General features: G+C 39.1%; 1 protein-coding gene across 1 annotated transcript in view; it reads left to right on the top strand.

The window, feature by feature from the left end:
* Positions 1-3435: 3435 nt before the first annotated feature.
* Positions 3436-12200, top strand: part of MRC1 (mannose receptor, C type 1) — a gene marked incomplete at its 5' end in the record, with an annotated part of 40566 nt that continues 31801 nt past the window's right edge. The window contains 2 exons of the mRNA XM_010085911.1: positions 3436-3618; positions 7458-7615. Coding sequence (XP_010084213.1) covers positions 3436-3618; positions 7458-7615 — 341 coding nt within the window. The remainder of the gene's footprint in view (positions 3619-7457; positions 7616-12200) is intronic.

Below are 12200 nucleotides of genomic sequence, written 5' to 3'. Positions count from 1 at the left end.
TTCTGTGTGATTCTGTGTGTGTGTGATTTCCAGTCCATTTATTGATATGTGTTATTGGGAAGCCAGATGTTTTGAAACTCAGTGTTTGACATTTGGCTTGAAAAACATATTTTTAGATGTTTTTCCTCCTTTTGCCAATATATAACCAGTGCAGCCAAAACCACTTAGGACAGAGACTTCTGTCTGATTTGTTTTGATTTATTAGTAAGAGAAATAAAACCAAAAACACAAGAATGAGCTAGTGTCTTGTTAATTAAATATTGAAATCAATATTTAATACTTGAATTAATTAAATTTATACTTCAATATTGAAATCAAGAATATTTGTTGCCTTAGCTGAAAGGGCTTCAGTGCATATTTTAATGATTTCTTAAATTAAGATGTAAGATTTTGTTAGTATTTGTATACAGCTGATAACCAGATAATTTAATTTTTATACGTTGTCTTAGATTGTTCAGTTGGCTACTGCTCATCTTTTCAGGTTTCACACATTAGTTCTTAAACACCGATGCCTATAAATTCAGTTTGGGGGGATCTAATGGCCATTTTTTCTTATGCATTAGGCTTTTGATTCTCTCCCCCCTCCCACAGTTTACCAGAGGAAGAACAGAAATGAGACAAAAGTTTTCAATTGTACAGAAATTGCTGAGTAAACATGGTGACAGAGTAACCAGAGATTGGGATTCATAAAATATTTTCCAAAATGTCCCGTGAGGGGAAGTCATAAAAGGAATAAGCATGCGATCATGCAAGGTGTTAAGTGCCCTCAGCTTCTAATGATGTAAAGTAAAGCTCATGGCAGATGATGTTTTCCTGACAAGGGCTCCTGAGTCAAGAAATAAATTAATTGCAAGTTCATACATGTGCTTAGTTGTGCACTTAACAAACACAGAGGCAATCCTTTGAAATTTTAACCCAGTAAGTTACAATTGAGTCTAACAAGGCAGTATGCGAGAACTGGGGGACAGAACACTTTACAACAAAATATAATCATGCTTGTGTCCAAAACAGAGTAGAGAAAAATCTTTACAGAATATTTACTTTTGTTGCAGATTAAGATTTTCACAAAACCAACAGCTGTACAGATTTTTTTTGTAGAAGTGTTTTTCCAGCAGGGGGCCATCAGTGTATACATCTAAGTGATGTAGACTCAGGGCTTCAAAGCATTTGTCCTGTAAAACAGCAAAGTGGATTAATAGGAACCTGTTAATTTCACCTGCAAAACTTGCTTATTTTTTAACTTAATTTTCTAAGGAAAGGATGTCTGTTTGTCTACCTCCACCAAGTGACTGCCAAAATAGATTTCATCCCAATCCAACAAGGTGTAGTGATCTCAAAGTATTGTTTCCAAATGTTTCATAAAACATTCGATTAGAGGAAATAAATGCTCTTAGTGTCATTGTTGTGACTGCTGTGTGAACTCTCTTATCAGACCACAGAGGATGAGAGAGAGATAAATTTGAATGCCTGAGTGATGAGACAATCTTCAGCTAGTGCTTTCACCCTTTTAGACACCCAAGTCAATCACTGAGTGATCTTCAGACTTCAGGAAGTTTACAAAAGTATTTGCTCTCTCTTTGAGGAATAACCATTCTACACTTACAAATTTCATTTCTGCATCTTGATCCATTCTGCAGTAAATTCATCAGTTTGATGTTTGGGATAACATTTTTTACACATTAATGTGATTTCCTCTGTGACATCTTATTTTTTGTAATTTGCATTGCTGCTTTTGCTTAAGTCAAATGAAGTTCAGGGAGCAGTACTTGTTTCCATTAGGATGAAAAAACAGATTGTATGGCTTTGTGTTGTCGTGTGTTTTCTTTAGAAGGGGAATAGGGAAGCACAGAGTTCATTTTTGCTGAGTACTGGGAATTAAGAACTGAAGACTTTCTCTTACTGAGAAGTCCCCAGCTATGTCATTCAGTAAGACTTGCACCAGCGAAACTAGACTTTCAACTGCTTTTTTTGTTTTGCAGTCTGCAACAAAATTCCCTGGTGTTACTGGATTTACAAGCAAAAGATTATCCTACCTTGCCATAGCTGCTTTAGAGTTTATAGTAATAGTCTCAGAGTCTCTTGGGTATGCTCAGATCTGAGTCAAGACACAGGACAGATTAGGCAGCTGTCTGAAGCATCAGACTAACCTCTGCAACAGCATTTGCCACCTATGGCCTCTGGTTTCTCCCAGTGCCACCATCTATATTCAGTTTGTCTTTATGGCTTTCCCCCACTCTCTGTTCCGGTTCTTCCTTTCCGGTGGCAGGATTGACAGGGCCCTGACCAAGCACTGAGCCCCTTATTGTGGAGTGGCAAAGTTCAGTTTTCTTAAACTTTGTGAGAACATGCTAGCACTTTTTTGAGGCAGGTCTGCAAACAGCAGACATTGTTTATAGATGTGCTAGAAATCTGTGTTGTGATACTAAGTATCTACTAATCATCAGCATATTCCAGTGCAAATAGGGTATATGCTTGCAACCTGGGCCTGCTGACTGGTCATGACTTTGGATGCCTACTTCAATATTTCTGCCGAATATGTTCCACTGTTATATGCAAACGCATTGCTTCTCCTTCCCTGACTTACACAAGGCTTTTTTTCTAACAGAATTTCTACAACCCTGCTGTCCTTGTTCTACTCTATACATTGCTGTTTGCTAAACCCATCTGCTGATTATAAATAAAGTTCTGCAGGAGTCATAATTTTTTTCTACACCACCAACACTCTGTTTATTATGTGTTCAGGTGGCACTCCTCCCAAGGCTAATTGTTTGCTGAACAGCAATGTGGTTGTTGGAAGTACTCTGGTGCTGTTTTGTTGAACTTTTAAAAGCAAGTTTTAAGTATAAATCATTTACTTTGACAGTATAATTTTCTCAATGAAGTTTTTAAAAAGGATTCCTAAAAGCAGTGTTCTTATTTGGGCTCTCTTGTGATCCCTTAGAACCAGTTATTTTTTCTTTTCTAGTCTAGCAAATGGGGCTAATCTATATAATGCCTAAGGTTTGGGAAAAAAAAATTACCCACATAAGTATGTTTTGTAAGCCTAGGCTCTTAACGTATAGCTACACAGCATGGAGGAGGAAAAGAAATGCTGACATGAGTGTAGAAAAATGTTAAAGCACAGCTTTGCAAACCTTACCTTTTGCTATGTATGTATGCATATAAAAGTCAAAACTGTGTTTTATGGTTATTTTTAATTCTGTCTTTTCACAAGATGCAAACACTTGTTTGCAGCTGTAGTGTTCTTTAAAAAAAATCTGGAAGATTCAACTTTTAATCATGCATGCAGATGATTATCCCTGTACATATTTTTCATCTCTGCTATTCTTCATGAAGAAAATGTGTAATTAATTTGTTAAATCTTTCCTTGTGTGATTTTCAGTCTTTAGTTAAAAATAGAAGTCTAAAACTCTTAATGGTAATTTTTCTTTTCAGAGACTAATGTGCCTATTAGATGTCCCGATCAATGGATGTCATATGCTGGTCACTGTTACATAATTCACAGGGACCCCAAAATATGGAAAGATGCCTTAACATCTTGCAGGAAAGAGGATGGGGATCTGGCGAGCATCCATAATGTTGAAGAGTACAGCTTTGTTATTTCTCAGCTTGGGTACCGTGAGTATTTTTTTACAATAACATACATGTATTTAAGAAAATAAAGAGTTTTGAATATGTCTTACCTATTAATAACAGGAAGATACTGTTTAAAAAAAAAATAGTTGTCCTGATCACAGGGTGCAGAAGGAGTTAAAATTTAAATTTAAAAAAATCTTTGGGAAAAAAAATCCAACACAGAGCACGAAAACCAAACAAACTACCATCACAGAAAAGCTGTGGTCAATGTTGTGAATTGCACCAACCACAAACTACTATTTCTTAGGGTCTACTTCTACCTCCCTTTATACAGAATAAAACAATTGTCAACCTTCTCAGAAGCTGGAAGGATTTTTACTGTTGGTCTGCAAAGATAGATGAGGGGAAGCAAAGTCCGTTGGTCAAAGACAGTTTGGGAAGACCTGAGTCCTGTTATTGGCACTGCCATGTCCTTATTTTTCAAATCACACTGCTAGTGTTTCTTCTGAAAAAGGAAGCTGTCTGTCCCAGTATGTGGATTCAGGTGTGCCCCAAATTAAATATGGTACTTAGGCGCTCAGTTTCTGAGGATGCATTTGAGTTGTCACAATCCAAGTTAGGCTACAGATGCTGTGTGTTCATTAGGGCAGATGCAGTCATGCTGACACTGAGGCAATTTTGTGGTTGTTATTGCTTTACGTGAACCTGATTTTGCGTGGAGGTTCAGCTACTGCTTTTTGGTGGGAGGAGCATGTTCACACTTAATTTGCAGTGACTGATCCTATGTGTGCTTTTAATGCCACGTAAATGTGAGTTAGTTTATCCTTCACTGAAAGTGCAGTAAGCTGCCCTGAGCTGCCATGTAACAGCAGACTTGGAGTGGCAAGCATGAAATAGCTGATATGCTTTAGGTTTGTATCCTAGCCAACTCCATTGCAACACTTGTCCTTACGTTCCTGAAAGAGTAATTTCTTGTTCTTTCATGGACAACATGAAAGTTTTACTCTTTCAAAGGAGATTATTAGAAAAGGTGGGACCTCTTGATGAGACATTAGGATGTTTGAAAGAAGTTAGGCTCTAAAGAAGTTAGTTTTGTTTTCACCTTACTCCTTCTAAGTAGGTTATTTCGTATTGTAATGCCTTCTCCAAAGACCTTACCTGAACTGACTGTGCTGCACTGTTTTTGTGAAAGTTCATGTTTCTGAAATGGAAATAGTCCTGAAGGAAAGCAGGCTTCTCACATACGGCACACTCACTGCAAGAGACTATTTTGTAAAGCATTCTTTTCAAAGGGGTAAAATTGGAACAACTAAAGAAGCCTCTTAAGGCTGTTTATGACAGCATCAGATTACCCTTGTTCACTTGTTCACCACTAAGATGAGAACACCAGGTATTGCAGTGCCTAGAAAATCTTGTCTGCATCAGAACTCTGCTACAATAAGTGCTATACAGAAAGAATAAAAGTATTTTTTTTTTTTTTGCCAAACAATTCACAGTCCCAGATAAAACAATGGAAGAAGGGGTACAATAGGATGAGTACTGTCATAATAGCTGAGCTTTTGTTGGTATCACCCACAAGGGGGAACTTCAGAGAGGAAGATGAAGAAGAACAAAAGAAGTGCATTCTGGATGTTTACACAGAAGTCCAGCATGTGATGTGGCACAAACGTGGCCCAGTGCATGTCTGAGAGAGTGGGAAACAGCTTATTTACAAGCGTCTGGGGTGAAAGAAAAATCTTGGTATTTAGTCACCCAGCTTCTGAGATGATTTCAAAACTCTGTGACAGCATTTTTTCTTCAGAGGAGAAAATGTTATGTAGGAAGAGGTTCCACAGAGCCAGAAATGGCTCTTGGCCATTTATAATTTGCATGGCTTATTTAGATGACTTTGATGTAGTAACTTTGTTAAAGAATGCTGTTTATTGTTCATATTGCCATGGTATGATCCCACCACAGTAGGAGCTCTGGCCATGGATGAGTCCCCCGCTGTGCTAGGTGCTCGATAAACACAGACAGATTTTAACAACTAAACAAAAAATAAATTAGAGAGCATGGATGGTGATAGCTAAGGAGGGAATGAGACCATGATGGGCAGTGGAATTGGAACAAGTTTCAATTTTGGTAGCAGAGGAGAGTTTAAGAGAGGGTACTGAGATGTGATGTTGGGCGACTTTTGAACATGAAGAGCAGTCTGGAAGAAGAGGTAAAGGTGCCTTTTGAAAATGGAGCCTGATGTCCCATGAATCTGAGCCCTTCTGATTGCGGGAGAGATAGTAAGGGCAGTATGGATGAGTTATGAGGTCTGATCATACTTAGGTAACAAAGATGGGAGAGATAAGAGAGAGGGTTGACTGCATTGGAGTGACAGACTGGGACGGTGATTTTTGCAGCAGCTTGATTGGTCAAAATGGGAAGCTTCCATATTCCTGTAACTAGCAGATGGGAGAAATGCCACAGGAGAGTTTTAAGTTGTGGAGGTATCTAGGAAAACCTCCCTCTGAAATGTGTTAATCAAAAAGGATTGTCTTGGGGCAATGACTTTTAACTGTTTTACAGGCAATTCTGTTGTTAGTGACAGCAGCAACAGGAAAGGAACAATTCCAGTTCCATTGAGAGACCTGCTCACGCAGCTGATATCTTTTTGGGTGGGCTCACAATCCCATTTTCAGTTTCCATGGGTGATTTCATTGTCAGGTTGACTGTGGTCTCTCTGGATAGACGAGGATGTTAGAGAAAAACTTGCGGAAGAGGGCAAGAACTATGATAACAACCTGAACAGGGAAAACCTCTGAGTGCTGTAGATGGGTTGCAGAAACGCAAAGCCCTAAGCAGTGGGAAAAACTGTTAAAAAGTAGTCTCCCTATCATTCATGAAAAATACTCATAATGAGTAAGTTCTAGCAACCAAGTAGTTCATACTCTGCTTGGAAAGACTGCTATCTAAGGAGAGGACTGTGGATGCAGTTGGTCAGTGTGATCTGAGTCATAGAGCTGTGAACAAAAGGAAACACCTGCTGCCTTTAGCGTAGGCTAGATGACAGACTGTAATTAAATGATAGTTTAAAAAAGGCCAATTGCAATGAACAAAGCCATAAAATCAGTTCTAGAGAGGAATGCCCTTTGATAATGATGAGTTCAGACTGATTATAGATGCTCAAATTTTTAATCTTCCTTATTGAAATCGTTTATTCAGAACAAAACTAGCTATGAACATTATAGTAGCAATGTGTTAGAGCGGAGGATTTTAAGCACAGACAAATCTCTTAAGAACAGCTGCTGTAAAGTAACATCCTTGATCAGTCCTGCACTTTCCTTCCAGACAAAAACCAGCAGTTAACTCCATTAACTGTAAACTGAAAAAAGTCCAACAACTACATGAATTTCATTTTGCTCTGAAATGAAATAAAATATAGGAACACATGTAATGGAAAAACTTGCAAGTACTCTGGTTGTCAGCTCTAGAAGACAACACTGGGTGTCTGAGCATTAGGAAAGAAGTCACTTCTTTCTTCACTACACTAAAGGTAGGATGGAAAGGGGAAGTAGAATTTTATGTAGGTTTTTACTCATATCTTGTTACAAGAGTTTTGTGCTGGAAAAAATGAATCTAGTTGTGTTGCAACATAGTTCAACAAAGAGTATTTTGGCTGTTTTGTACTAAGTTAAACAGTCTTACTGTATTTCTGCTACAGTGAGTAGCCTTTCCTGATGACAAAAGTGGTTATATGAGGAATGATCTGACCTCTTTATGAAATGGGGATCCTTAATTTCCTGTGACTGCCTTTTAAACTTCCTGAAAATAAATTATTTTCTATTTTATGAAGATGAAAGTTCACATCATATAAAAGGATTGTTATCAACCTTGTTAATCCTGTGTTTCAGAGCCAGCTGACGAGCTGTGGATTGGGTTGAATGACCTCAAGGTTCAGATGTACTTTGAATGGAGTGATGGGACACCTGTCACCTACACCAAGTGGCTTCGTGGAGAACCCACTCATGCAAACAACAGGCAAGAGGACTGTGTTGTTATGAAAGGAAAGGTAAAATCATGTAGCTATTTGCTTAATTATGTTATAATTTCTTTTATCATTTGGGCTGTTTTCTATGCAAGTGCACAAAAGTAGGGGATATTACTGTTTGGAGTAGCCTATTTTAGATTATTATAGGTGTTACTTTTTTGAGGAAACCTGTTCGAGTTTACCAGAAAGTTGTTTTTGTTTCCTTCCCTGAGAAGCAGGCAAACAGTGGCTTTCCTTGAAGACAACTGCCCCCCAAGATCTATATTTCTGGATTTCAGTTTGTGTATGTGGAAAGTTAAGAAACACTTAATTACACTGTGGAACACATGAACATGTAAATGCTTTTCTTTGGGAAGCTACAAAGACATTTTGGATATGTCTGGATTTTTCTGCTTTGACTGAATATGGTATCTACACCTACCTTAAAAAATTGCACTAGCAGTTTTTAATGATGTTAGAGGGAAATACTGTCTTTAGAAGAAAATAAAAGCCTTAATTTTCTTTTTCTAGGCAAAGTTATAAATCTCAGGTCTAGGTGGATTAGATGTTATGCTTGTATCTGCACTGCACATGAAGAGTTGTGAGAAAAGCAGTTAGCAGTGGCACTAGTGGCAGGCTTTCCTGAGTGACTGTATACCTACAATTAAAAGGCTGCTTTGAAAAGGCTACCTTTTGGAATATGGCCACGATCGATGACTTAGGTGTACTACAGGAACTGAGATAATACCTTGTATAAAAGTCAGTCTGTGTGTGATGTTGCAAAATGGTATTTTTCCTCTTTGTGATAATTAAAAATATTGAACTTACCACCTCCTTCAGGGTTTGCCTATTTTATTAGGAGGAAGAAATGTATTTACCTGTATCAAAGGCATTTTCTTATTTTGCAAAATTAAAACTTGAGGGTTGTGCTTTTGGTGAGCATACTTAAAAACTGAAGAGGAGAACTAAAAATTTTTTCCCCATTGGCCTGAACACTGTACAGAGCTTGCCTCATAGGGGAAGCCTGCACTCAAGCCGCAGTAGGCCTAGTTTTCTAATTTGCTTCACTTATGTGCAATCAACAGCAACAATGGCATGTATGTGTGCAGCTGGTTCATGTGTCTCCATCGTTCTGGTGCACAAACACTCAAATACTGAAACTGAGATTGAATGCAGTGGGAGAGGGCTGAGCCAACTCTGCAGCAGGAAGAAGCTGTAGGGGCATAGAGAAGTTAGCAGGTACAGCACTAGGAGAAAAAGGGACCACATCATCAGTTCCAGGAAGGAATGAGGAAGAGAACTAGAACAGCATACTTGGGAGAGCAAAACGGCAGTAGTATCCATGGAAGAGGCAAGCCTATATAGGGTGTAGCATGTTAATCCCCCAAAATTGAGCAAAGCTATGTGTTTGTGAAGGTGTTCCTTGGCTGGGACAAAGTTCAGATATACAGTTTCATTGCTGTATGAAGTCAGCAGGGAGAAGGAACTTCATGTGCAGTCAGATGTGTCCGGAAGTTTAGAATTTGATGTGTATTTTAGCATGAGTTAAATTATAATCTATTAAAAATTCTTCACCATTATGTTAGGGGACATGATCTGGTGAGAAGAGTGTAAATGTGTATTTCTTCCATGGCAACCAGGCCATGGTGCTCATAGTTATTGAATGAACAGATTTTTAAGGGTGTGAGGATTTTGTGCTCCATTGACTGTGCAATGGTTATGCCAGTGCTGGTTGTGCATATAGTAGATGCTTTGTCTAACGGAATTATAGAGTCAGACAGTGGAAGGAAGCTGAATGCTCAAATGTGAGGGTCAGTCAATTGAGGTTGTGAATGGCAGTTGCTTCAAGGACTTTTATGTTGGTCAAGGTTGAAGAAGTTGCTCAGGAATCGGAGGTTTGCAAGGTGGCTGGCCTTGGTGCTTGTGGATGGTGAGTTGCAAGGAACACATACTTGAGGTTTTGTCTTGTCTGCCTCCCTGTGCCCTTTATCTACCCTCATCTATCGGTGTAAACTTTTGTGTTTTATGGTATTGTACATGGAAGTATTGGTGTAGGAAGTATTAGAGGAGGTTAGAGGCTGACGAGCATTTCGTAAAGCGGCTAGTACTTTAAAAAAAGTACTGAGATTACTCTTGATATCCATAGTTCCTTGATGCAATATTTTTTTATTATTAATCTTTTTTTACAGTCTTATGGAACATATAGGTCAGCTTAAATGCATTGGTAAAACCACGATTTTTATCAGAATGACCTGACTACCTTCAAACCAAGAGTTTAAAAAAAAAAATAGCAAGGGCAGAATTTATTTTGTGGCACTCTGAGGATCTGGGTGGCATTTTTCTGGCCAAGCCAAGTGTTACAGAATTTTGGGGAACTTGGATTCAGGTTAAAAATCTCAATTTGTATACAGAGGCTGAGGTCCACTTAGATTCTAATTTTTTGCAAACCTAAGCAAATCACTTGTGTTAGTTTGAATTCTAGCACCTGTTGCATTTCTCTACGTCTGCTTCTGTTGCACAATTAGAGAAAAGGCACATTTGTCTAATTCCATAAAATTTAAGGAGAAAGGCAAGGCAGGGAGAGATTGCAACCAGCTCTAGCAGTATCCTCTGGTGCAGGGCAGGAACAGCATAGTCTGGAATAAATTAATGCCACTCCACAGTGCTAAGCCCTGGGAGAACTACTGTTGGTCTACCTAGTGTTTCCCCCCACCTCCTTGTGGCCATTGATTGATACCTACTAGATAAGGAAATAGGTGAAAAAAATAGAGTTATTCCTATTTGAGTCCTCACCCTCACTTTGTATGGTCAGTAAAGTCCTGAAGCGTATGTCTGGACTGAACCACTGGAACACACAAGCAGTTCAAGTACAAGGAGGCAGGAATAGTTTGAGATATACACAGTGGCATGTGATTGCTTATATGTGTCTAGGCAGATCTGTTGATAGAAGATGACCTAAGGTTATAAAAGGGATCTAACATTTGATTGAGTATTAAAATAAAATTAATTCAATGGCCAGGGTCTCAAAGCATTAAGATTTGGACTCACTTGTCATGTCCTGTGTGCTAAAAGTGACAGCATTCAGTGCAGACAGATAACCCATGATCATTACTCAGAAGTAGAGTTTCTGATGGCAGACTGGAATGCTGAATACTATGGTCAAGAACGAGCTGAAAATACTTGTTCAGGCTGCAGGGCCTTGACTTTGGGAAGCGAGGAAGCAGAAGACTCCATCCTCTGGTAGACTAAGCCTTCCCTTCCTTCACCTAGCTCAGTGTCTGTTAGTACAGAATGATCTTGGGGTCCTTCAGCACTGAATATGTATTAAGTGAGACTTGTATCTAATCCCCAGAGGCCCTTTTAATTTCAACAGCAATACACAGGTATATTTATGGCTGTAGCTATAAATAAAAGTAGCAGCCTGCTGTTCCATTCTGCTGCTTTAGAAGAGCTGTCATCCTTTCATTTGTGTCGCTCAGAAGCAACATTGAAAGCATGATGTAGGTTTTGGCTGAAAAAATAAAGAAAGTTTTGATTTGTGAAAGAGAAATCTGAGAGCAAAAGTCTTCAAGTATACACACCTTCTTACAGAGGTTGCAATCAATTCTTACAGTTGTTTATTTAGTAAAAAAGCAGAACGAGATACTTAGGGTGGGGTTTTTTTATGTGGTTAAAAACAGGTTAGCTGGAAGCCAGCAGGGATATTTGAAATAAATTACTTCCTTTTTCACTTTTCAGGAGCCTGTCCCGCTGTTCCCAGCAAGGGGGCAGGGCATATGGGGTAGGCAGCTGGTGGCAGACCACAGCCCACATCCAGGATGATGAAGTGGGTCCAAGAGATCAAGCCAAGTAGCTGAGTCAGGATCAGGTCTGGAGAGAGTAACCAGGGTCAGACAAAATCTAGTGATTGCTGGAGAAGTCCACAGTGACAAGGCAAGCCCAAGATCAAGCCAGGAAGACAGTCCAAAGGTCAGGGTGTGGATCAACAAGTCCCATAGCCAGGTACAGACTTTGCTGGAGGTGGAGACAAGTACTTGTCTCCATGTTGCAGCATGGAGAGGGATTGAAGGCCCAGGTCTGAGCTTAAGTGGAGCCCCAGGGTCCATGGGCAGGCAGGTGGGTGGAGGCCCCAAGTGAAGATGGTAGGTCCCATTTAAGTCTATTTGTGCCCTCAGGCTGCTAATGGAAAGTTAGAAGTGAATTATAACAGTAAGGCATGCAACAATGCCATCAAAAAGGGCTTCCATTTATGATGTGCTCATTTGTAACGTGCATTGTGTTATGGTTTTTGTCTATATTTAATTAAATTTTGTGGATGTAGGTATGGTTTTATTTTAACTCCTTCATTATATTGTTTTTACTTTTCATTTTATTTGACTGCACTTTTTGGACAGTGATGCAAATTAATGTGATACAAATTTGCTACGATGTAGAGAAGCTACCATTTGTCTCATTTAACTTTGAAAGGGTAGCTGTTGACATGCTATGCTTTAGTTTTTCTACCATTCTCTTTGACAGGAAGGCTCTTTTGCTTTCTATACCAAATAGTCAGACTGCTAAATGTTTCTTTCAAGGATAAATTACAAGGACTTGATGCTTGCCATCAGGCCAGGTTTTCCCTTGGGTT

The sequence above is a fragment of the Pterocles gutturalis genome, unplaced genomic scaffold (assembly GCF_000699245.1).
Source record: "Pterocles gutturalis isolate BGI_N339 unplaced genomic scaffold, ASM69924v1 scaffold32775, whole genome shotgun sequence".
Lineage (NCBI taxonomy): Eukaryota > Metazoa > Chordata > Aves > Pterocliformes > Pteroclidae > Pterocles > Pterocles gutturalis.
The sequence above is the reverse complement of the archived record's forward strand: the minus strand, read 5'-3'. Positions and strand labels throughout refer to the sequence as shown.